This window comes from Zingiber officinale, chromosome 5B, assembly GCF_018446385.1.
Source record: "Zingiber officinale cultivar Zhangliang chromosome 5B, Zo_v1.1, whole genome shotgun sequence".
NCBI lineage: Eukaryota > Viridiplantae > Streptophyta > Magnoliopsida > Zingiberales > Zingiberaceae > Zingiber > Zingiber officinale.
In genome coordinates, this window is record NC_055995.1 from 131,918,119 (window position 1) to 131,944,512 (window position 26,394).

Sequence of the window (26,394 nt, forward strand, 5' to 3'; positions counted from 1 at the left end):
TTAAAAAGCATCTACATCAATTATCCTATTCAAAAATTTTACCCTAAATTTTAAATAAGGTAATTAAAAAACCTTTACATTAGCTACCCTATTTATTTCCTAAATTTAGATTTAATGAATAATGATTTTCTAAATTTAGGGAATGAAATCTCTATTTTAAAAGTAAAATGATATTTCTTTTCAATATCTCTCCTTCCACTCATTCTATAAATATATTAATAAAAAAAAATAGAAGAAAGAGAAAAAAATAATAAAAAATTGAAGATAATGGAGATTTTAGAGTAGTTGATGTAGTGTGTAGTAAAAAATAATTTTCTAAATTTAATAAAATATATTATTTATAGTGATAGGCAAATTGATGTGAATGTTCTAAGACTTCAATCATGTAGACTTAACTATAAATCTAGATGACAACTAGCATACAGGATGTGTGATTAGGTAAATTTGAAAGTGCAAATCACCTTCAATAATTAAACAATTAACGTTTCAAAATTTCCATTTTATTAAAAGAAAATATCTTACAATGTGTATAGTTGAGATTTGAATAGTAAATATGAGAACAGGCTTTGAGGAGGTGGGTTGACGCACAGACACCTCTGGTGGGGCCTATTTTTTTTTAAAAAAAATTTAATATTTTTTAAAGTAAATATTAGTAAAATGATCATTAAAAAAAGTATGGTGGAGTTGACTTTTTTGTTTTTTAATTTTTATGTATATATTTTTTAAATGTGCTATAGTTAAAATTCGAATCATAAATATTAGAGTCGATCTTGAGGTTGTTAAGATAGAGATGATGTACAGAGCCCCAGGCCCCACCTCCAGCAAGGCTTTTTTTTATAATTTTTAATATTTTTTAAGTAAATACTAATAAAACGTATTCATGATATATATATAAAGTAAATGCTAATTCCATGTTAAAAAAAATTAAAACAATTTAATTATAAATCAAAAGCATTATGGATTTTTAATTGTAAAATTGTTTAAAAAAAATAGATATTTTCTTCCTCTTCATCTATATTTTTTTTATTTCTATCTCTCTAAATTTTAAAACTATTAAATATAAATTTAATGTAAATGTTCTGTTGATAAATTTATTTTTATCATATTAATTTTGTTATTATTTTTGTATAAATATAAAAAATCTATCTTTTAAAATCTAAAATCAACCCTACCGAATACTCAGGAGTTACTGATGCTTTAAAGCATCCATATCAATTTCCCTATCACTATATCTAAAATTTAGGATAAATAGCTCACTATATTAAATTTAGACAATTATTTTTCACTACACACTATATATATATCAACTACCCTAAAATTTTCATTATCTTCAATTTATTATTATTTCTTCTCTTTTTTTCTATTTTTTATTATTATATTTATAGAATGAGTGAAAGGAGAGAGATTGAAAAAAAATATTATTATATATTTAGGGTAGAATTTTTATTTCCTAAATTTAGAGAATCATTATTAATCAAATCTAAATTTAGGGAATAGATAGGGTAGTTGATGTAAAATTTTTTTAATTATCCTATCTAAAATTTAAAATAAAATTTTTAAATAGAGTAACTGTTCTTACCGACGCATCATACTCGAGGGCTATAATAATTTTCTCATTGTGAATAAAGTTCATGCATCTTGATAATAATCTTTTGATGCATCGTGACAACACGAACATAGTTTGAGACATTCAATGCACAGTGTGGCAAGATTATTAAATAAAAAATTTAAGGGGGGCAGTCAAGGGTTTCCTTGTTATTTTTTTATTTAAAACTTTAAAATTAAAAAGCATCGTTATTTCTAAATCCGTAGTGAAATTCAGGTGAAGGTAAGCTACCTGATGATGAATTGTTGACAGTTAATATTAGGGTTTCAAGTTTTAATATCATCTTCTTCCTTTAAATTATTACTCTGTCGATGATTAATCTAATGAAAAGCAATTTGCCTTTCAGGAGTTAGAGGAGATGATTAACTCTAATCATTTCATAGATGATAATTTTCAGTGGATATCTTTAAGCAATCGCTATACTAGGATTCACATAGTATTCATCTCTTTAAAATGATTAATCCAAGGATTCACACAGTACACACACTTCACTATGAAAAACACTTCTTTTCGAAAATAATTCGAGGTGAAGAAACCTCATACAAGCTCACAATAAGGAAATGAATACACAATACAATAAATATCTTGCTTGATCTCTTGTAGCTTGTAAATACCTCTTGATCGTTGGAAAGTGTAACAATACTTGTCTTCCAAGGACTCAAGAACTAGTGGAGAGTGTGCGAGAGAGATATGGTTCGAAATGTCCACAAAAATCCTTTTCTAGGATTCTTCGACACCTCCCAATTAATCGATTAGGCTCACTCATAATCGATTGACACATAGGAAATGTCTATTCAACCTACAGAACGTTTTTTTTCAAACCTTAATTGATTGTCAAGTCATTCCAATCTATTCAGAGAGTCTTAATTGATTACCCAATCGATTCTGTATCTCTCTGTTCACTCATGAAAAGACCAGTCTTAATCGATTGCCTAAATCGATTCTTCCTGTTGGATCATGAATTTCGCTAGGGGGGGGGGGGTGAATAGCGATTGGAAATTTAGAAAGAGTACGCAGCGGAAAGAATAAACGAAAAGAAATAACAACGCTAACAAAAGTCATTTTTTACTTGGTTCGGAGCCTGTGTCGATTCCTACTCCAAGGCCCGCACACAAGGGTGTTTTCGATGGGCAATCCACTAGCAATTCGAAATAATTATTTACAATTAAAGTACAAGAATGCTAATAGAAAAACAATACTGACAAAAAGGGAAGAATTAAAAGAACAGTGTGTTGTCAGAGTATCTTCGCAGCGTCGCAGGAGCACAAGAGACTGAATCATTAGTTGTTGTAATGACTCCAGCCTTTACCCTCCTTATATAGGAGGTTCGGGGCGTCTGGAACCTCCAGGGTGCTCTGAATATGATATAGCCGAATCAACCAGGGCGCTCCACGTGGCGAAATGGCGTTGCGGATAAAATTCACCTCCGAGCGCCCGGATCCCTCCCGGGTGCTTGGATCCCTTCCGGGCGCTCGAACCACTCTTCTCCAGAAAATCCTTTTCCTGCAAGAAAGAGTTAGTCCAAGGCAAAATGCAAATAATATTATCCTGCAAAACAAAGTGTTAGCACAGTTTAAAGTTAATAAGTAGAGTATTAGCTAGATTTCGTCTCCTCGAGACCAGAATCTAGTCACGATCTCGACTTAGATATCCGAAATGGTTCTAAGTCGGATCGATGCCTAATGTTCCCTTTCTGGGAACGCGTCCTCACAGTCACTCCCCTCCATTGACTTACCTTCACTTACCTGCCAAACGTTATGTCAACCCTTCGACCCGTCTGGACTTCGTGCCAGCTATCCGGTCAGCCCATCGACCTAACTGGACTTCGTGCCAACTATCCGGTCGGTCCGTCGACCTAGTTAGGCTTCGCGCCAGACATCAGGTCAGCCCATCGACCTGTCTGGGCTTCTCCTGTACACTCGGACAGAGTGTTAGATAACAATGAAACTAACTTAACCTATTTTGTCATTCATCAAAACTTGAGTTAGACCGTTAGTACTAACCGCACCAACACTTTCTTCTCGCAACAAAATACTGCATAATCGATTGACCCAATCGATTAACAATGGTTGAATCGATTTAGCCCTTGTTTTCACGATTTCTTTTTGCAAAGCTCCTAATCAATTAGGAATCCATTCTAATTGATTAGCCCTAATCAATTAACCCAATCGATCTCGCAAGACCCTCCTAATTGATTAGCTTAGGGCTTAATCAATTGCCCAACTATAACTTACTTAATTCAAGTTTAGGGTTCTCTTGCCCAATATCCGGTCAACCTTTGACCTACTTGGACTTTACCAACATTCCATTAAACTTCTAATCTCTAAGTGTGATCCTCCTTGACCCACTTAAATTTTCCTGTTGCCTAACCACAGTTAGGACTTCCCTCTTGCCAACGTGTGGTCCTCCCAGACCCATTTAGACTTTTTTTTACCTAACCGCAACTAGGACTTACCCTTTACCAAAGTATGGCCCTCCCATACCCACTTGGAATTTTCCTTTGCCAACGTGCGGTCCTCCTTGACCCACTTGGACTTTTCTTTGCTTAATCGTAATTAGGACTTATCCTTTGCCAATGTACAGTCCTCCCATACCAACTTGGACTTTCCTTTACCAACGTGCGGTCCTCCTTGACCCACTTGGACTTTTCTTTGCCTAACCACAATTAGATTTTTATCCTTACCTAACTGCAGTTAGGACTTTCCTTTATCTAACCCTCGAGTGAGAACTTTGCCTTGTCTAACCTCCAGTTAGGTATTTTTGCCCTTGCCTAACTCTCGAGTTAGGATTTTACTTTGCCTAACCTCCGGTTAGGGCTTTCCAGTTAAGTATCCAATTTTCTATGACCTACTTGACTCACGTCTCATATATTGTAAAATATCCCGATCAATCTTGACTTATTTGACTTCTTCTCACATATTGTCCAAACATCAAAACTCAAACTCACTCGAGCTTAATCACAATAGTAAACCTTGACTCTAGGATGATTGCACAAACAATCTCCTAACAATATATATTATATACAATTAATGATGGAATGATCTAGGTTGTCTACTTCAAAACTTTCCTCATATAAAGAGAATGCGTTATAATAGGATAAAATGCTCTCTATAATTTATCTATCTATATCTTCTATGGGATCAATAATACTTACTTACTTAGTTGCTTGGAGTGAGTGATATCACCCTAATGATGGAATGATTCTAAAGGAAAGTGTGACATATCTATGCTTAAACATTTGTAGAATGTAGAATGGCCTATTTCATTGTAGTTTTTATTCGGTCAGAGAAGGGGTGAAAGGTACTAAGCTTAAGGCCGTAAACAAGCCAAGACGAGCTAAGGTTTATAGTGTTCAAGATCGTTTGACAAATTAACCGAGTTAAGTCGAGCTAAACTTAAAATGAACTAAGTCATTAAAATAATTATTTAAGTTTGACTTGATTTCTTTTTTATTAGCTTAAGTTTGGTTTGAGTTTAGCTTGAGTTTGACTCATTTAGATGTTAAGGAGCTCTCAATTTAAGATTATTTAATTTTTTTACATTTTAAACTTATTTGATTAATTATTCAGCTTAATAATATAAATTTATTTATTTATTTTGATTTTTTTTATTTATTTAACAAGTTGATAAGAATTTTATTAACAAATATAATTCACGAACATTGTTCACGAATATTATTCATAAATATTATTCACAAATATTGTTCATGAATATTATTTACAAGTCCCCTAGGGGCAGTGCGATGGTTAAGGCATGGGGTGTTCCCACATGAGGTCTTGGAGTCGAAACTCGACGTGACCGAGCATAACCTCCCCCATGTCTTGGTCATTTGCACTAATGGTTAGTAGTCACCCGTGATTTACCTCCTCCGTGTTGGTCTAGGGACGGGTTGGCGGGGGCGCTAAGAGTGAGCGAATCGCCTTTTGCCACATGAATATTATTTACCAACGTTATTTAAAAATATTATTCATAAATATTTTCGTGAATATATTCACAGACATTATCCATGAGTTGAACAAATATTTATTCAAATTTATTTATTTATTTAATTTTATATATAATTAAAGGAACATAAATAAGGTCTTAGAGGGTGTTTGGCTAAACTTATTAAAAATAACTTATAAGCTCGTACAACTTATAAGTTGTTTTAGGAGCTTATAAGTTGTTATATTTTATTTTAAAAATAAGTTGTTAAAGTGTTTGGGTGAACTTATTACAATCAACTTAAAGGTATTAATGTGTTTGGTATTATAAGATCTTTTTATTAATAAAATTACCAAAAAGGGTATAATACTATTAATAGAGGATTTTGAGATTTTTATTAATAGAGGGTTTTGGACGAATTTTTACACCGGGGGAGAGAAAATTGGAAAGAGACATTGGCCAAGAAAATGACACAGCATTGGAAGAAAAGTCGGCGGAGATAAAAAGATTTTAGGCTTATAAAAATTTATGGAGGATAAGATGGGGATTTATGAAATTATATAAGGATATTTTAGAGAAAAAAATTATTAAAATAAGATCTTTTTTAAAAAAAGTAGGGTCTTCTATACTTTTTTAAAAACAGCTTATAAGCTCCAAAACAACTTATTTTGATAGCTTATAAGCTGTTTGAAAAAAAATTTACTAAACAAATTTAAAAAACTTATAAACTCTAAAAACAACTTATAAATTATTTTAGAGAGCTTATAAACTTACCCAAATACCTTTTAGTGGATTTAACATCGTTAATTCATTTGAGTACTACAATTCGATCTCCGATTGTGACATGAGCGAACACTGAATTCGGAGGATAAGACCGTATTGAAATATCCACGATTTGAGTACTTAATTCGGAACTTGGGCAGGCAACCTGACACCTGTGAATATCTATCTACGTTACGTACGTGATAGTCAAAATTGGAGTAAGACTCTGCTCAGATCTAGACATCAAATCTAGACATCAAATCTTGTCCATAGTGATTGGATGCTATAAATGCCCCCACCACTAATATCTACACATGTTACGTACGTAATAGTCAAAATTCGAGGAAGACTCTTCTCAGATCTAGACATCAAATCTTGTCCATAGTGATTGGATGCTATAAATGCCCCCACCACTGCCCAAATGTAGACATCAAATCTTGTCCATAGTGAGAGGAAGACTCTGCTACGAAGCAAAGGTTCGGTTCGCTAGAACAAAGCAATTGCCATCGAACAAAGCAAATTATAGAACAAAGCAAATCGCTCCTGTCCCCTCTTTATTCTTCTTATTTCTTTATCTCCATCTTCCTCTTCCTCTTTTCCATGCCCTATATAAACCCAACCAACCCTCCGGCAACTGCACCTCCACAACCTTCCTTATTTGCTCCACTTCTCTTGTGGTGGAAATGGCGGGCTTGACGTCCACAGGGACAGCGGCCATTTCGGGTCTGACGCCCACGGCGCCAGCTCCGCCAACAGCAACAGCCCTGATGCCAGCGCCAACAGCAACAGCCCTGATGCCCATGGCGGTGCAGCCCAAGTTGCAACTGATAAAGAGCGACCGCTCCGCCCACCTCTTCTCCTCCTCCGACGACAAGGCGGTGGTGAAGCAGATCATCGCCACGCACTCCCCGGACGGGAGGGAGATCGATACGAGGTCGCTCTTGCGGCTCGTGGAGGACATTCTGCAGAGGGCCACTCCCACCGTCATTTTGGTAATTAATTAATTAATTAATTATGTTTATGGATCGATCGGTTTAATTAATTCTTGTCTAAAACTACTTCATCAGACGCCTCAAACGCACCAGGAGCTAGTGGACGACAAGGTGCATCACATTGATGTTGTCGGAATGCTCGAAGCCTTGGCGTACACCATTCACAGGATTTCTTGCGAGGTTATAGCTAGTTCTTCGATCATGCATTTCTTTAAATAAGTACTGCCAATGCAGCTCTGTAATTTCCACTGCGTGCTGTGACGTCGCCAGATAACCTGCAAGTGCTCCGGCGGCGGCGACGCCCATTCGACCACCATGGTGCTGTTCAACTCGCTGACTTCCTACACTTGGGATGCCAAGGTGGTGATCGCGATGGCGGCGTTCGCGGTGAGCTACGGCGAGTTCTGGCTCACCGCCCAGCTCCACACCGTGAACCCTCTGGCGAAGTCGGTGGCGCTGCTCAAGCAGCTGCCGGACATCCTGGAGCACACCGACGCGCTGAAGCCACGCTTCGACGCCCTCAATAACCTCATCAGGGTCATGCTCGACGTCACCAAATGCATCATACAGTTCAAGGACATCCCCTCCGACTACATCTCGCTGGAAAATCCCGACATGGCCATGGCCCTCGCTCATATTCCCACCGCTGTCTACTGGACCATAAGAAGCGTCGTCGCCTGTTCTTCTCAGATCATCTCCCTCATCGGATTGGGCCACGAGTAAGATGTCATAGTATACCCACCGATCGATCGATTGATTCTGTTTTTGATGAAATTAAAGTATATAAAACGACGGCCCCTGTTCTTTTAAGCAGGTACATTACTGCGACAACAGAGGCATGGGAGCTCTCCAGTTTAGCCCACAAACTTAGCAACATTCATGGGCACCTCATGAAGCAACTTGAATTGCTATATCGATACATTGGTGAGATCGATTGACAAAATTAATATTATTAGCATAAAATTTCACAATATTGATATTGATATATAATTCAGGGGAGAAGAAGCACGTGGAGGCGTTCCAAACGCTGCTGCGGCTGTTCGAGGCAGTGCACATCGACAACATGAAGATCCTCAAGGCAATGATCTCGTCCAAGGACGAGCTGCCGCTGGTGGACGGGGCGACGAAGAAACGGGTGAGCGTGGACGTGCTGAGGAGGAAGATCGTGATGCTGTTCATCTCCGACCTCGACATCTCGCACGAGGAGCTCTTCGTGCTCATCCAGATCTACAACGACACTCACCAGCATAGAGCGGATCGCAACTACGAGGTGGTCTGGTTGCCGGTGACCGACCGGCACTTCCCCTGGGACAACTCCAAGGAGCAGACCTTCAACAGGTTGGTGTCCGACATGCCGTGGTACTCGCTTTACCATCCGTCGTTGCTGGAGCCGGCTGTGGTGAGGTACATCAGGGAGATATGGCACTTCGACAAGAGGCCGCAGCTGGTGGTGCTGGATCCTCAGGGGAAGGTGGTGTGCCCCAATGCGCTGCACATGATGTGGATCTGGGGCAGCCTGGCTTTTCCCTTCACCAGCAACAGAGAGGAGGCGCTGTGGAAAGACGAGACTTGGCGCCTCGAGTTCTTGGTCGACGAAATCGACCCCGTCTTGCTCGGATGGGTAAGAATTGATCATCTATGATTTACTCTGTTTTTTTGTATATTTATTTTTTTGCTCGGATGCTGTTGAATGTGTGTGTAGATAAGAGAAGGGCGGCATGTGTGCCTGTACGGGGGGGAGGACATCGCATGGATCCGGCAGTTCACGACGGCGATGAGGCGGGTGTCGCAGGAGGCGCGGGTGCCGCTGGAGATGGTGTACGTGGGAAAGAGCAGCCCGAGGGACAGGGTGAGGAAGGCGATCACTGTGATCGCGAACGAGAAGCTGAGCGGGTACTGGCAGGACCCGGTGATGGTCTGGTTCTTCTGGGTGCGGCTGGAGAGCATGTGGCACTCCAAGATGCAGCACGGGCGGACGATCGATAACGACCCCATCATGCAGGAGGTGGTGACGATGCTGACGTTCGACGGCGGAGACGAAGGGTGGGCGATCGTCAGCCGGGGGTCGCTGGACATGGTGAAGGCGAACGGGCGGAAGATGGTGGATTGCCTGGGCCAGTTCGACAAGTGGAAGGCCAACGTGGAATCGGAGGGGTTCGTGCCGGCGCTGACCAACGCGCTGGTGCCGTTCCAGACCACGGAGCACTGCAGCCGTCTCATCCTTCCGGGCGACATCGGCAGGATCAAGGAGCGGGTGGTGTGCGCCGAGTGCAAGCGCCCAATGGAGAAGTTCGTCCTATATCGCTGCTGCAACGACTGAGCTCGATGAATTGGATTGGAATAAAGAGAAAGAAATGTGTGCCTCTGTACTCTGTGTGTGTTTGTGAGCAGCCATTGAGTTTGTAGCTGCAATTTGATGCATGTTTTGCGGTGCCTTAATTATTTGATCTGTGCGAGTGAGTGCCACATATATGTACGTGGACATCTATCTAGCTAGTCTACAAGTGTGTTCCTCTGTCTGCATTCAATAAAGTTGTCTCTGTTTTAATTACTTGAAAAATTACCTATGAATTTCACACTTGTCAATACCTATTGAATTTGTTCAATGTCGGTTTAATCTGGACTCATTTGGATTTCATCCGTTTCTAAATATCCAATTAGCCTTGGCATAGTTGATGCACCGCATACACTTAACATATTGTTCTAATTTAACCATTTAAGTCAAACATACCTTTAATTAAGCATACAACCAAACATCAAATTACCTTAGTCTAATAGAACCACGCTCTAGAGCATGATTACACCAATATTTTTCTCCTTTTATTATTTGCCAATACATTTAAGTTAAAGCACTCCTAATCATTCCACTTTCATCATTCTCTTTTCCTAAGTGTTGGTTCCTAAATCACTTTACCTCTTCCATTTTGGCACAAAACACCATGATTAACACTCTTTCACAAGCAAAGGGAGGAACCACAAGTTTCTAACATTATATTCTTATATGAGGATGAAGGGGTGAAGGAAAAAAAAATTATAGTGTTTTGAGGGACCAGGTGAAACTGATAAATCTAGTGTCTGCTTTGCGGAATCTTTTTATAGAAGTTGCAGATGCTAACTTGTATTGGAATGAAAAGGACGACAACAGAAACCAGCGTTACTAATTTTCAACTTGTTTTTTCTACAATGAATAATTGCTGTGGTTTCATCATCATCATCAGAGAGGAATACAGGTTAAGACGCTTTGACTGCATTTAACAACACCTAGAGTTCAACAGCATTGAGCAACACCTTCCACAGAGGATATATTTGCTATCTGTTCACTGTATTCAACTATTGCCAATGGAGGAAGCTGACCAATACAAATCTCATGTACAGTTGTGAAAAGTGGAAACATACTTTGCCATCCTCGGTGACTCAGAATTTCATAAACTTCCTTTGCCGTGGAGACACCCTTCAACAATTGCATGGTATAAGTTAGAGTCATCTTAGAATTGCTAACCACGAGTTATTTAAAATTTAGTAGTTCTACAACTCAAAATGAGATTTTAGCATGCACATTGAAACCCCTATTTGAAAAAGAAGGAAGATATGATTTCCAGTTATCATGATGAAACAACTATGTTGGTTTAGGAAGGGATTTCAACTAAATGGCTTTTCTTGTTTCCTTTTTTTTTCACTTCAAAAGTAGAGGAGACACAAAGGGCACTCCTTATGTGCTCCTATGACACAAATAGATGTAGTAGATATGCATGGGCTGGCTTGGCTTGGCAAACCATGCATGAATTATGGAGACAATTGACCTCATAAATTTTTTCAATACAATATATACATATCCATTTCCGCATCTATTTGAAACCATTGAAACTCTAGTGATCTATAAACTAAAAATTGCACCCACTTCATTCAAGAATTTTCTAGATCCATCAATGCCATTGTGCTCGCACTAGGTCAAGCATATGCAAGTTTGCATGGGCACATTAAGTCAAACCAATTCCTCAAATGTATGACAAAAGACTTTGCAAATAAATTTTTAACTATTTTTATTTGGAAAAACTTTATCATTTCTTTGAAAGAGAATTTTTCCTAAATGTTTTGTATTAGATTTATTTTATTGGTTGAGTAGTCATTCTTAGGACTGTAAATGAACCAAGAGTTTGTGAATAAGCTTGGTGTTCGACTTGGTAAGAACTTGTTTATGTTCGTTCAATATACATAAGATTAATTAAATAAACAAACTTGAACAGCTCGTTAAGCTAAACAAACAAGCTTGAACACATATGTGTTCAGCTCGTTAACGTTCGTGAATAACGTTCATGAACAATATTCACGAACCATATTTATTAATAAAACTCTTTTCAATATGCTAAATAAACAATAAAATAAAATAAATAAATTTAAATTATCAATCTTAATAACCAATCAAACAATTAAAAGTTTCAAACAATCAAACAAGCTTGAATTGAGAGCTTGATAACATCTAAACGAACCAAACTCAAACCAAGCTCAAGCCAAACTCGAACCAAGCTTGAATTGAGAGCTTGATAACATCTAAACGAACCAAGCTCAAGCCAAGATTTAAACAAGCTCAAGCTCATAAAAAATAAACCAAGCCAAGCTTGAACACTCATTTCAAAAGCTTGATTCATTTTAAGCTCGGCTCGGCTCGGTTATCTTATCAAACAATCTTGAACACCCCAAAGTTCGGCTCGGCTCGGCTTGTTTACAGGCCTAGTCATTCTCTTAAAAAAATTATTAAACAAATATTTAGTTTAGGAAAATATATTTCTCATCAACTAAAGACACAAAAGTTTTTTTTTCTCTTTCTTCTAGAGGGTTTTGCGCCTTAGTGCATGTACACGCAAGTTGGTTTTTGAATCTTGGGGAAGATTTTGCTACAAGCTTGTCCACCTCACTAGCGATTCAACTAGATAACATTTTTCTTTTAACTCTTTCTTTATTTCCCAATGTCTAAGATTTTAGATTTTTAGCACATTGGTTCATTCTTAAATGAGTTAGTTTTTTCCATTAAAATTGACTCATGTTATATTTATACTAAGTTTGTAGATAACAATAAACCAAAAATAAAAATTCAAAGAAACAGAAATTATGTTAGCTGTTAGATATGGAGTTTTAATTGATTGAAAATTGTCACATCTTAATTTTTTTTAAAAATAAAAATAAATTATATGACTACGTAAGTTAAATTGAATGGATAATTTTATTTTGGGTAACAAGTTAAAGTCAAATTGGGTTCAAATGAGACTAATCAGATGGGTGTAATAATTAGGGTCATATTCGTTTGAACCGTGATTTGGATATACTTTGGTCAGTTTATGGTTAAACTAAATTTTAAGTAGGATATCCTAGTTTAATTTATGGTTAAACTAAATTTTAACTCCACCGGCTACCCTTCCTCCTTCAATCAACCCTCTCCTCTTCTCTCTTTCTTGTCACATTATGGTTGTCACCCTTGAGAGAGGCGGGCAACGGTTGCTTTCCTCTCTCTTTTCTTCCTTCTTCCCTCCCAATTTTCTCTCTCTCCCTCTCTTTCTCCTTTTCTTCTCCCTCTTTATTGCGCCCATCATCCAAAGCCAAGAGCAAACCAAATTGATAAAAGAACAAGCCGCCACCGACCTCTCTCTCTCTCTCTCTCACACACACACACACACACACAATGCCTGCACCCACCAGCTGACTACTTCTCTCTCTCTCTCTCTCTCTCACACACACACACACAATGCCTGCACCCATGACTACTTTTGGTTGAGCCACAAGGGACCGCTAGCACTCCTCGTTTTCCAAACTTCTTGGTATTATTCAATGAGGTTGTTGTCGCTCATCAACCAAATTAAAGGTAATAATTCAATAACTAATTGTATGGTTGATATTGGTGGAAAAATTGATTAGACTAATCATGATGTGTTATTTAGATGCTATTGGCTCGAGTATTTTGTATCAGCAAAACACCTGCCTTATACCATCAATTGAGGGAAAATTGCAAAGTAAATATTTTAGTTTATTATTTTTCATTTTTAGGTTGACGTATTTAGTTTAGGATTAAAAAACAAATTGTTGTTTAATAGTAGGTGTTGTTTATTTACGCAAGGCACCTAGCGCCTACATTATTATATATCACCTAAGAGGGCTTTAGTCTATACATCAAATGATGCTATTATATTATGAAAACATTTAGTTCAGTAATTCAGTTTTTAATAGATTTGTTGGTGAAGAATTTACTTAAGTTATATATTTACTAATGACAATTTATTGATAGTAATTAAAAGATGATACCTTAATTTGTAATAAAAGGTAAATAACAATAGTTGTGAGTCTAAATGTTGATCAAAAAAGTGAATTGATAATAAGAGTTGATTATATATATATATATATATATATATCCGGGTTAAGCCAATTAAATTTTACATTTAGGGCTTAGGAGTTGGGTTAGTGTTCAAGCTAAAAAAAAATAACTAAAAAAAAATTAGTGCTCACGGGGTATATATTTAGAGTGCCTAATACCATTTTTTAATTTTTTTGGTTTATTTTTTTTAGCTTTGGGGTTTAGCCAATTAGATTTTACCTTTAGGATTTAGGAGTTAGGCTATAGTGTTCAAGCTAAAAAAAAATTTAAATACCCACGGGGTATAGTATATGTATTTAGGGTTTAGGATCAAATGAGAATTTAAGTTGTAATATAAATTGTGACGTACCTTATTCTTTTGTCTCGTTAAAAAGATTGAATATGCGCACATCCTTCTTACTTACTTACTAAACAAATTTGTGTTTAGTTTCTTTTTTTCCTTTTCCTCCAATGTTACAAGCAAACGTCATTTTGATGAAAGAATTAGTTTTAGCCATCCTTAAAGTTGCTCAGAGATCATTTTGTTTATTTGTATTTTGGTACTACTAGATTTTTTGTTATAAATAAATACACATAGTTTTTTGAAAATATCTTAGTTATCTTGAATTAGTAATTCTTTGCATGAATCTTGGTTTCCTATTATCACACCATCACCAAGTGAGGTGCCTTCTAATAAGTGAAAATTATACTCTAGAACACTTACAAGAAGACACTTCATGAAATTCTGCCCTGGCCTTAAAGAAAGGACAAAGTGCATGCACAAGTAAATATGGTAACTTCTACTACCAAACCTAAAGTTTATTTATTTCATAAACTAATAAATGACTTTTAGATGTTGGTGCTAATATTAATTTGTGTTAATGGTTCCTGTCCAAACATGTATATCATATTCCATCAGTGTGTTGGTCATTCTAGTGTGAAAAAGGTGCATCATGTTCCATTAGTGTGTAGAAATTTGATTAGTGACTCCCACTTAATGCAATTGGGTAAGAGTTGTCCTTTAAATATAATAAAGTAATAATTTTATATTTATGGGTTAGTAGAAAGGGTTATCTCCGTGATGACTTTATTGCATGTAGAAATTGTTTTACCTAGTAATGGAAATGAATTCATTTGGTTATTTTTTTAGTGTGAATTTTATAGTGACCACCTAAGACGTGAATTCTAATATAATTATACACATGATGAGCCTTCACTTAATTACTAAACATCCTGTTGGTTGAAAAGAAATGCCAATTGTGTGTGGAGTATAAGCAAACAGAAAAATCCATTTAATCCAATAAATAAAAACTTTGATATACTTTTGATCTCAGTCATATCAATTGTTGTTCAATTGTAACTTAACTGCATATATCTTAATTATATCTTTCGGTTTCATTCTCTTGGGGAATCATTTATTATTTATGCATAAGATCTTCCTAACTTTGCGATCAATGATGATCTTAATACTCATTTACCTGCAGCTTCTGGCCTTGTAGTATTTCTGCTTCTAGCTGATCAAACGACCTGAAGTCAAAGGTTCAAATTTAACATCTTATTCACTGAAAAAATTGTTCTTTGGAATAGACAAAATGTAGGTGCTTATAGTATGTAATCTAGTATAACAACCTTTTGCCACCACTTCTAGCAAAGGCCTCTGCAACTTTCCTGTTTCTCCCACCAACTGTCATAATAAGTCATAATATACAAGTCAAAACATGGGGATAAATAGCTTTCAGCATATAGATTCAACAGTAATGTATAGCAAACTCATACGGCATGTAGTTATCAAGTCGGCGACACCACAGCTTTCAAAGAAGGTACTATCTTTAACCGATGAGAATAGAAGCTTAGAAAGTGCACGCATCTCCCTTAAACCAATTCTCATTATTGCTGCCTATACATATACAAAACAAGAGGGTTAACACAACATTGAAAAATCAAATTCTATAAGATGAATATGTCCATGCAAACCTTAGTATTGTTACCCATGTCCATGCCATCTACAAGACCTGAAAATAAAGTCATTACTTATTTTCTTTAAAATGTTTGATTTTTCAAGGTTCAAAGGTTATATCAAAGTTGACAAAAGTAATGGTCTTAAACCTGCTGCTATGGCAACCACATTCTTCAGAGTCCCACAGAGTTCTACTCCTTCCACATCCTGCACCTGCAAAAATAAAATTGATTTAGGCTTAAATACTGCAGCAAAATTAGCTTCTTTTAGATAATTGTTTTTGTTCTATAATATGATCATCAATGTCAGCAATTTCCATTATGTGCTTATTATAACTAACTCCTTGTAGGGAATTGCAAAGAAAATTATAACAGAATTTGAGGGATTGAGGGTAGTTATAACTAACGCCTTCATATCTGTTTCTTCTCCTGAAATTTTCTCAAACATCAATTATAATTGACATTACACTCCTAGAGTCCTAGTCATAGAGAATGTTATGAATCGTTGGAAATATGTGATGAAGAGTTCTTAGAATTGGTTCCCTTGATCCCCCTAACTCCTGTTTTCTTCTCGAGCTATTTCAATTTAGCTTGGATTGGAAAATTTTCCAATGTGAGATCTTCCAATTCAAAATAAACTTCAACTTTTTCCCTTTTTTTCTTTTTTGTCCAATGGTAGATATTCAGAAACAATTATAGTTGTTACTATTAAAAATACATAGATTGGTCCACTTTCCTAGTAGCTCAAACTTTTTGGGATAAATGGTAAGACACTCAGCGTTAGCACGATATCATAGGGCCGACAGCTTTAACATAGATTTGGAATAGATCTTATGTTTGTATCCAGCTGAGGCCTGAGGGTGTGCGTCAAAATTGAAGAAAAATATATCCCAAATTATGTTAGTTCATGTCTTGGGTTTGAATCAGTCTAGTTAGCTGCTCACATATGAGGAAAGTATTAATAAATGAAGATGCGTAGGCTGGTCCACTTTGCTATTAGCTCTAACTATTGGGATAAGTGGTCAACCAATCAAATTTACATATAACTATGAAATTTAGCACCCTTTTTTTTCTTTTGTCAAATTTTATTCAAGGAGATTCTAGAATGAGATACAAGTACTCCAATTTATGATGAACAAAATATCAGAGAACTTCAATGCACATGCCAACAAGTTTGTTCATTTGCTAGAGTTCAATGGACAGACTTATATTTCCTGTTGATGTCAGAAACCACATACTCTATAATGATCATACATAATGACAATCTAAAATTGACACAAGTAAAACCTACATAAGAAAGTAAAATCCCATTTGAGACATGGAAACATCATGCTGCCAGATAAATACTTACTACAGATACTAGGAAGTAAGGAGTGCAGAATAATTTAGCCCATTGGTCTGCAACTTCCTTATTTTGTCTATAGCCAATTGTTGCCTCACTGAATTTCTCAACCGCAATCTGTTACGAAAAATAGAAATGATGCTCTTGATCTTAGAATGTAGAGTAGAAATTTTTGTAGAACTCAAATTAGATAGCTTACCTCATTAGCAATGTTAGCACCCATGAGAACACAACAATTGATGCCGAGCATATCAGTAATAAGCTTTGAGATCATGCATGGCCCTTCTGTCTTAACCTCCATTCCCTTGATCAGAGAGATGGCTTCTGTATCAGGTTTTATTTTCCCTATTAGCCTTTTGCATATGCCAGAGACAAACTGATGGGGGGTCACAAAGACCAGCATATTTGCTTCTTTCACTGAAAACCAAAGAGATGATTTGAACCTCAGAGTACTGATATATGCTTATTATGTGACATATTTGCTTCCAACGAAACTTCCACTGATATATGCTTATTATGTGATAGTTACATACATGCATTCATATTTAGGCAAATCTTTGACATTCGAAAGCTATATAGGTATATCCTTAATCCTTCCATAACCCTTTTGTTTCTTTCTCTATATACCTTCCTGTCTCATACAACTTAGGTGCTGTTTTGACAGGTTTAGATGCCCTTTTAAGTTGTCTAAAGCAGTGTTGATTCATATGATAAGATCATGGATACATGAGGAACTTTCATTCTCCTTCCAGTCTCTAGGCTGGATTAGTGAGAAAAAAAATACTCCACTTGTCTATGTGAGCTTTTAATTAATTCTTTTGCTTCATCTAGAACCTATCAGTCAGGTACCTGCATTGTCTAGGTCAGGGTCTGCAATAACATTCTTGCCGAGCTTTATGCCTGGAAGGTATTTTACATTCTCCTGTTCATGACATGGCAGATTAGTATTCAAGGTGGACTGCATGTAGCATAAGCAAGATAGAATTAAGCTTGGTTTCTTACATTTGCTTCATTGATTGTCTTTGATAACTTTTCACCATTGGGTAGTATTTCTTCATAGACCCATATTCTCACATCATCTGTATAGGCATATTAATCCTGATTATTTAGTACATCAACTCATGCAATAAAAAAATTAGATTTTGACAAGACTGATTCTAAACAATCTCATCTACATCTTGAACTATTCTGTAGAGAAACAGAAAACTCTTCCACATAGAAGAAGCATTAGAAACTCAGAACTTCATGCATGCATAAGATTAAGTTGCAGTGTGTATAGAATTTTGAGATATAAAATGCAACATAAGAAGTGATTAAAATTATGAAGCAACCATTGGCATCATTTCATATTCGAGTGAACACAATTATGCTAATAGTTAAATTTTGGAACAACCATATCTCTTGAATTGAAATTAATTGTCAATGACAATTTACAGGATTTAGATGAACAGTAGTGAGCAACTATAACTCTAGAAATCCAGATTCTTAAGCTGGATGGTTCCACATTCTTTCTAATATGATGTGTTCCAAAAGATAACAACGTTAAGCATCAATACATGCAGCTCCATTATGAGATTCAAAATTTGAGAATTAATCTTCTAATTCACTCTTCATTTCTTATAGTAATGCAACTTTACCAATAAGGACCATTTCTATTCGTCTATGTCCAACAAGTCACAAATCTGTTTGGCGCCATGTTAATGTGGTAACCTAACATTCCAAATCAAGACTGCACAAACTAAACTCTGTTTAATTTCATTTCATGGTCCCTATACCACAAATGTTTATCGTGAAGCATTTTGTTTGGATTAAGCTTTATAACAATCCAATGCTCATTGTATTTCTTGGAGCAAATATCTAGTGAACTAGTATCAGAGAAGGAAACACAGCATGCCAAAGGAAAGAAGAAATAAGAATGAGAGGTACACTTACGATGGAAATTAGGCATCTTGAGGGTGTTGGAGGCTATGACCCTTGCGGCGACGCTGCCCCAATTGCCGCTTCCAATCACCGTCACCCTGTACCGGGGAGAGGATTCACCCCGGTGGCCACCACCGACATTGAAGAAGGTATCCATTGTCAGCTTCTCCTCCGCCTGGTTCGCGTCGATGGATGGCGCCATCCACAAAGGCAATTGAGAGATATAAGGAGAAGGGGGCGGACGTATCAGAGTAATCTCTTGACGTTGGTGCGGACAGCGCAAGGCGAGGCCAAAAAAAAATGGGCGGAGACACCAATGCCAACCTTCTCGCCGCCACTTCCGCCGCCGCAGCAACCACCGCCACGACCTCTCCCCGCCCTCCCTCGCCTGGCCCGATCTGCCATTTTCTATTCATTCGACCAAAGCGTCTGTCACGTGGCTTTGCTGCATTTGGACCGGAAAATAAGAGGCATGTGGTTGATTTGTGGTTCAAATTAGCTATATAATTAGGCATCACGTGATATTGAATGGTCCGAATTAGGCATCTCTGTTAGTAATTACCTTCTAATTAATTGGACACTCCATGAAGACGAAAAAAAAACTTAATTGATAAGCTTAATTAATGAATATTCACGAATAAAATTAGTAAGTTATATATATAGAATTTTAAATGAATAAAGAAGATCATGACTAAATAAATTTATAATTTCCAACTCATTAAGAAGCCAACAAACTTTAAAATACAAAACTTCAGACAAACAAACAAATTCTCAAATTAAGTGCCCAATAGCATCGAACCAAGATCAAATTAAATTTGAATCAACCACCTGAAAAAAAATAAAGTTAAACTTAAATAATTATTTTAGCTATTTGATTTATTTTAATTCAATTTTACTTCATTGGTTTTACCTAACCATATAATCTTGAACAACACCAAGTTTAATTTGACTTGATTCAATTGCAACCTTATGATTCCATGTCATGTTCATTTAATTATATGAACAATCCAATTGATCTATTGGATTGTAAATTTAAATTGATTTAAGTCATTTGTTACTCAGTCTGATTTAGTCTATTTTAGTGATACTGATTAGAATAATGATTATTCTACAAACTAAGGAGGAATTGAGGAAAATGCAAGAAGAAAGTTTAAAAAATATAAGGAGAAAATACGTCATTTGTTAAAAAAGAAAACTTTGTTAATAATTGAGAGATGAATACTCATACGACTAAACTGGTGTTTATTTACATTCTATACCCTAAGACAAAGAAAAGAAAGAAATCTCAATTTATGGATTTTAATTTCTACCTAGTAAAGAAAAGGAAATTTCTTGACAAAAAATTGAAATTAATAAAACATGGTACTAATATAGACAAATCCTAACCCATGAATACTAGAAATACTAAAAATAACTGAAATACAATAAAAATAGAAATTACTAAAAATAATAAAAAAATCTTTAAAGGCTCCAACAAGGGCCTAAATGTTATTTTTTGAGCCCGAAACTTAACAGTCAAGGACGAATCCAGTGGGAGGCGGGCGGCATTGGCGGTCCCCCCCCCCCCCCCGGAACCCCTAGTATTATGGGGTTTCATTGGTGGAGATGGAGGATACCGTCCCTTGTTTCGCATAAAAAATCACCCCTCCATTCTTGAATTCCTAGATCCGCCACTGTTAACAGTTATGAGTTCCCTAGTAACAATTGTAGATCTCTTAATTATATACATGTGATGGCCGACAAAATCTAATTCCAAATCCCGAGTCAAAAGTTATGACCCTTTAAATTTTAAAGGGTTGTATTGGGTTGGTCATGCATTAATCTCCCAAGGTTGAAAAGAACTCACCCTCAAGTTCATAGTAGTCTCGTAAGCATCCACCGAGTAAAGAGTCAAGTGTTTCACATTAAAGGCATCAGACGTCTTCAAATGACTAGGAAGGCACAACTTATAGATATTATTGTTGATCTTCTGCAATATCTCACACAGCCCAATCTTTCGATCTTTTAGCTTATTATACTCTCCAATAGGGAAACGATTATGAGTTAAAACAGCACAGACAAAATCTTAGACCTCAAATAGTACTTGACGACAATGATTGTCAACAAGAGTTTTGTAGTTGGTATTGCTATCCAGAATTGTCAGTTTCATCTACTCATGAATGTCCCGAAAATGCTCTGTCATCTCATCTGCTTCAGGACTAAATCGTCCTACATGTGAAATAGGGGTTAAGTTTAGAATCCGAATGGGTTCCGCCCATAGACAATCTCAAAAGGACTCTAACTTGTGGTCCTATTTTGTGATCTATTGTAAACAAACTCTGGTTAAGGTAACACCAAGTTTTACTACTTCAACTTAGTTCCTATAAGACATCTCAAAAGATTGCCTAGACTTTGATTCACCACATCTAAGGGTGGTAGACACTACTAAAGTTCAACTGTGTACCTAATTTTTCTCATAAGCTCTTCCAAAAATAACTGATAAACTTGGTATCTCGATCTGAAGTCATGGATTGAGGAACGTCATGTAAACGCACAATCTCCTTGAAGTAAACATGAGTAATCCGAGTAGCATTCATAGTCTTCTGCAAGTTATGAAATGTGTCATTTTTAAGAATATGTCAACCACAACAAGAACTAAATCTGAGGTTCATTGGATGCACAGTAATTCTAATACAAAATCTATGTTAATATCGAACTAAGAAGCTTCAGGAATAGGTAAGGGAGTGTAGAAGTCTGTATTGGTGAGAACCCTCTTAGACTGCCCGCATACAGAATATCGTGTTGGTGCGGTTAGCACTAACGGTCTAACTCAGGTTTTGATAAATGACAAATCAGGTTAAGTTAGATTTGTCGTGATCTAACACTCTGACCGAGTGTGCAGGCGAAGTCCAGACAGGTCGACGGGCTGACCGGATGTCTGGCACGAAGTCCAAGCTGGTCGACGGGCTGACCGGACGCTTGGCGAGAAGTCCAGCTAGGTCGACGGGCTGACCGGATAGCTGGCGAGAAGTCCAAGCGGGTCGACGGGCTGACCGGACGCTTGGCGAGAAGTCCAGACGGGTCGAAGGGCTGACTGGATGTCTGGCAGGTGAGTAAAGGTAAGTCACTGGAAGGGAGTGACTGTGAGGACGCGTTCCCGGGAAGGGAACATTAGGCGTCGATCCGACTTAGATCCATTTGGGATATCTAAGTCGAGATCGTGACTAGATTCCGGTGTCGGAAAGACGGAATCTAAGTCATACCTTTTATATTGAACTTATAAACTGTGCTAACACTTTGTTTTGCAGGATATACATTATCTATTTACCTCGGACTAACCTTGTTTTGCAGGAAAGATGTTCCCTAGAAAAAGGTGGTACAGGCGCCCAGAGGGGATCCGAGCGCCCGGGAGGCAATTTTTATCCTATCATGGCGTCGCCACGTGGAGCTCACTGGTTGGACCTGCCACGTCTCACCAGGGCGCCCGGAAGGGATCCGGGACGCCCCGAGTCTCATATAAAAGGAGGGTCAGGGGTGGAGCTCAATACAACAACTGAAAAGAAGATCTTCTACTGCTTGCTCTGCTGCTCTGCGCTCCTGCGACGCTAACGAAGTTCCGACAACACAATTCTCCTTTTCGATTTATTCCTTTGTCGGTATTTCTTTTAGTTTCATTAGCATTTCCTGTACGTAGTTTGTAATAAATTTCGAATTGCTAGTGATTGCCCACCGAAAGCACTCAAAGAGTGCGGGCCTTGGAGTAGGAGTCAACACAGGCTCCGAACCAAGTAAAATTGATCTGTGTTAGGATTGCTTATTTTTTTCCGCTACGTTTAACTCTTATCGAAGAATTTTTCGTAATCGAGATTCACCCCCCCCATCGAAACATCACGATCTAACAAGTGGTATCAGAGCCAGTACCACTCTGATTTGGTGCAACCACCAATCAGGCAAAGGGGTGATTTACTTTAAAAAAAAATTTCTATTTTCGGCTTTCAGCTTTTCGCATATCTCCGTATTATTACCTTTTTGGAATTTTTTTTGTCGTAATTAAATCTAAATTGGTGCAACACCAATTTAGTTATTTTTATTTAATTCTTCCCGCACTACTAAATCCAAGACCAAGTCTTGGAACATTTCCATTTATTTTTTTTTTGTGCAGATTAAAAATGTCGCAGATCGAGGGCTTCAGCACAGTGCGACGTCCCCTTTTCAACGGGGATGATTTCCCATACTGGAAGAAGCGGATGGAAGTATATCTAAAGACAAACTTCGATCAATGGCTGAGCGTCACAAGAGCCTACAAAATACCAGTAGATAGCTCCGGGAATCTACTGGATCCTGAAGAATGGACAACAGACTTAAAGAAAAAGGTATCAACAGAGAACAAGGCAATCAACACATTACAGTGCGGATTAACTAGAGAAGAACTGAACCGGGTCGAACCACATAAAAACGCTAAAGAGCTGTGGGACAAACTGATCGAGTTGCACGAAGGAACAAGCGACGCTAAGGTAACAAAACGAGACTTGCTTTTAAATAGAATATTTAACATAAAAATACAGGAAGGAGAAACGGCCAGCCAACTCCACGCAAGAATCAAAGATATTCTCAATGGGCTCCACGCAATAGGGCACCAAATGGAGAACCGGGACTTAATAAGGTATGCCTTAAACGCTTTTCCACGCAACAGCTTATGGGCATCTATCGTAGATGCCTACAAGATCTCTAAAAATTTATCAAAATTAAAACTAGATGAGTTTTTTTGTGAATTAGAACTGCATGAGCAAACTAACGCCGGGGTCGAGAAAGGTGTAGCTTTATTTGCAGGTTCCTCAAAAGAAAAGAAGAACAAGTCTGAACCGAAAGAAGATTCTGATCAGAACTCTGAAGATGAAGAACACCTGGTGAACCTGGTAAGGAAGATGTTCACCAGGAGGAAAAGAAGCTTCAGCAAGAAGGACCTTCAAAAGATCAATTCCCCAACCGAATCGAGGAGTGTGACGTGCTTCGGATGCAATAAGAAGGGACACTACAAGAACGAGTGCCCGAGATTGAAGATCGACAAACCGAAGCCGACCAAAAAGAAGACCCTCAAAGCGACGTGGGGCGACTCCTCCTCAGAAGAACCGGAAGCAGAAGATCAAAAGCACCAGAGCCACCTCGCGCTGATGGCCCGCGAAGCAGAGTCGGAAGACGAATCGGAAGACGGGTCCGAACCCGAATCGAACTACGAGTCCATACTCATTTCCAAAGGTTCCGAAGAGGTATTCCTAACCTTAAATCGAAAGTTTTTTAAAATCATTTCTTGCTTAAATAATAAATTAGTTAAATTAGAAAATGAAAACAAGTTGCTCCTCGAGGAAATCAAATTCTCAAGGAACAAGTTGTAAATAATAAACCAACTCAAGATCTAATACTTGAGGAGGAGAATTCATCATTAAAATTAGAAATTAATAATTTAAAAAATATGTTAGAAAAATTTACTACCAGATCAAAAAATTTAGACTTAATTCTAAATAATCAAAAAGCATGTTATAATAAAACCGGACTCGGATATAAGTCGAACTCGAATAAAACTTTTAAATCATTAGTAACCCAATACAAATCAACAAATAAAGCTTGGGTTTCGAAAGCGTGTTTAACAACGCAAATAGGACCTAACCAATATTATATCCCTAAAGATAAAATATATTACGTAAAGTCAAATAAACCAAATCAAAAACCAGAACACAAACCTAAACCAAAAATTTTAAAATCTAAACATATTAGAACTCAACAAAATTTAAACTATCACCAAGTAAAATATAATTATAAAAGAAATAGACATAAACCAAGAACTAAAAATTAAATTAATGGTCATTAATTCAGGGGGAGGCCCCAGAATAACTTACACCTCTAAAACTAACCTACCCGGCAGGATAATCCTAACCAACTTACCCGACAGGGTAATTAGGATTAGTTAAAAAGGGTTCAAGTTTAACTTGAAAAATGGTACTGGTGAAATTTTGGATGATAGTACGTTAGGGAAGCTTAGTCTATACATGTCTAGGAAGATATGTCTTCGACCTGGTGCATTTGGCTAAGTGGAACTGTCCGAAGCTACCCTTTATGGATCCTAACCAGTTAGACCAAGATTTTGTACTAAGTCCAGTGGATAGGACTATTTGGAAAACCTCGAAGGCATGGTTACTTTAATGATGTCCAAGTGACTCACCATAGCCCAGAAGTTTATCCAAAGAACGTCTATTTGTTGAACCCAAAGCTAAACCTGAATCTAACACAAATTAAAAATAAATCGTAAAATTGAACCTAATTCATCTCACAAAATTATAGGATTACCTGATTGAAAACATAAATCGGGTGAGATGACTAAGGACATTAACTATTAAACTAAAATTAAATTAAAATTAAATTAAATTAAATTAAAATTAAATTAAATTAAATTAAGTTAAAATTAAATTAAAATTAATTAAAATTAAAATTTAATTTAATTAAATTAAATTAAAATTAAATTAAATTAAATTTAATTAAACTAAAGTTAAATTTAAATTAAATTAAAACTTAAATTTTTTTCTTAAAAATTTATTTTAAAATTTTTTTTAACTTAAAAATTATTTTAAAAATTAAATTTAAATTTTTTAACTTAAAAATTATTTTAAAAATTAAACTTAAATTTTCTTATTTAAAAAGTATTTTAAAACTTAAACTTAATTTTTTTTTTTAACTTAAAAAGTATTTTAAAAATTAAACTTAAATTTTTTTTACTTAAAAATTTATTTTAAAAATTAAAACTTAAATTTTTTTAACTTAAAAAATTTATTTTAAAAATTAAAACTTAAATTTTTTTACTTAAATTTATTTTAAAAATTAAAACTTAAATTTTTTTTCTTAAAAAATTTATTTTAAAAATTAAACCTTAAATTTTTTTAACTTAAAAATTATTTTAAAACTTAAACTTAAATTTTTTAAAAAAAAATTATTTTAAGAAATTAAACTTAATTTTTTTAACAAAAAAAAATTAATTCAACTTACTTTTATCAAAATTGACTATATGTCCAATAATTAGACTAACCCAATTCTTACATATTGTAGGAAACTAAGTGGATTTTGGATAGTGGTTGCTCCAAACATATGACTGGAGATCACACAAAATTCACTCAACTCACCTACAAAAGTCTAGGAACAGTTGCCTTTGGTAACAACGGCAAACTCAAGGTAATTGGTATAGGTAATATCGAACTGAAAATTGACTTTATTATTACAAATGTTTTACTTGTTAAAAATTTCAAGTATAATTTTTTAAGTATCAGTCAACTGTGTGATACTAGGTATAAGGTTAGGTTTTTATCTACAGAATGCTTAATCAAACACCTAGACAACCCTAACATAAGCTTAAAAGGGTTTAGAAAAGACAACATCTATGCAATCAACTTAACCACTTCTTTAATTAAGTGTCACTTAACACAAAAAGAAGATGTAACGACCCGACCCTTTGGCCTCTTGGGCGGCCCTTGTGGCGGCCCTTGTGTCATCGCCTCATTTGACGACATAAGGGGTCGCCAGTTGGGCC

General features: G+C 36.4%; 2 protein-coding genes across 2 annotated transcripts; one reads left to right on the forward strand and one right to left on the reverse strand.

The window, feature by feature from the left end:
- The first annotated feature begins 6,918 nt into the window (after positions 1-6,918).
- On the forward strand, positions 6,919-9,835 carry LOC121986067 (protein SIEVE ELEMENT OCCLUSION B-like). Its single transcript, XM_042539862.1, has 6 exons — positions 6,919-7,284; positions 7,360-7,464; positions 7,555-8,003; positions 8,099-8,208; positions 8,280-8,905; positions 8,987-9,835. Exons 1-6 carry the CDS (start codon positions 6,976-6,978, stop codon positions 9,602-9,604), a joined length of 2,217 nt encoding a protein of 738 aa, XP_042395796.1. The 5' UTR covers positions 6,919-6,975; the 3' UTR covers positions 9,605-9,835.
- A 465-nt stretch (positions 9,836-10,300) lies between these two features.
- On the reverse strand, positions 10,301-19,249 carry LOC121986068 (glycerol-3-phosphate dehydrogenase [NAD(+)]-like). The gene is made up of 11 exons (XM_042539863.1): positions 18,855-19,249; positions 17,925-18,001; positions 17,772-17,844; positions 17,122-17,339; positions 16,932-17,039; positions 15,731-15,794; positions 15,599-15,636; positions 15,401-15,521; positions 15,254-15,308; positions 15,103-15,151; positions 10,301-10,735 (listed from the first exon to the last, which is right to left on the reverse strand). Exons 1-11 carry the CDS (start codon positions 19,042-19,044, stop codon positions 10,553-10,555), a joined length of 1,176 nt encoding a protein of 391 aa, XP_042395797.1. The 5' UTR covers positions 19,045-19,249; the 3' UTR covers positions 10,301-10,552.
- Between the last annotated feature and the right edge of the window lie 7,145 nt (positions 19,250-26,394).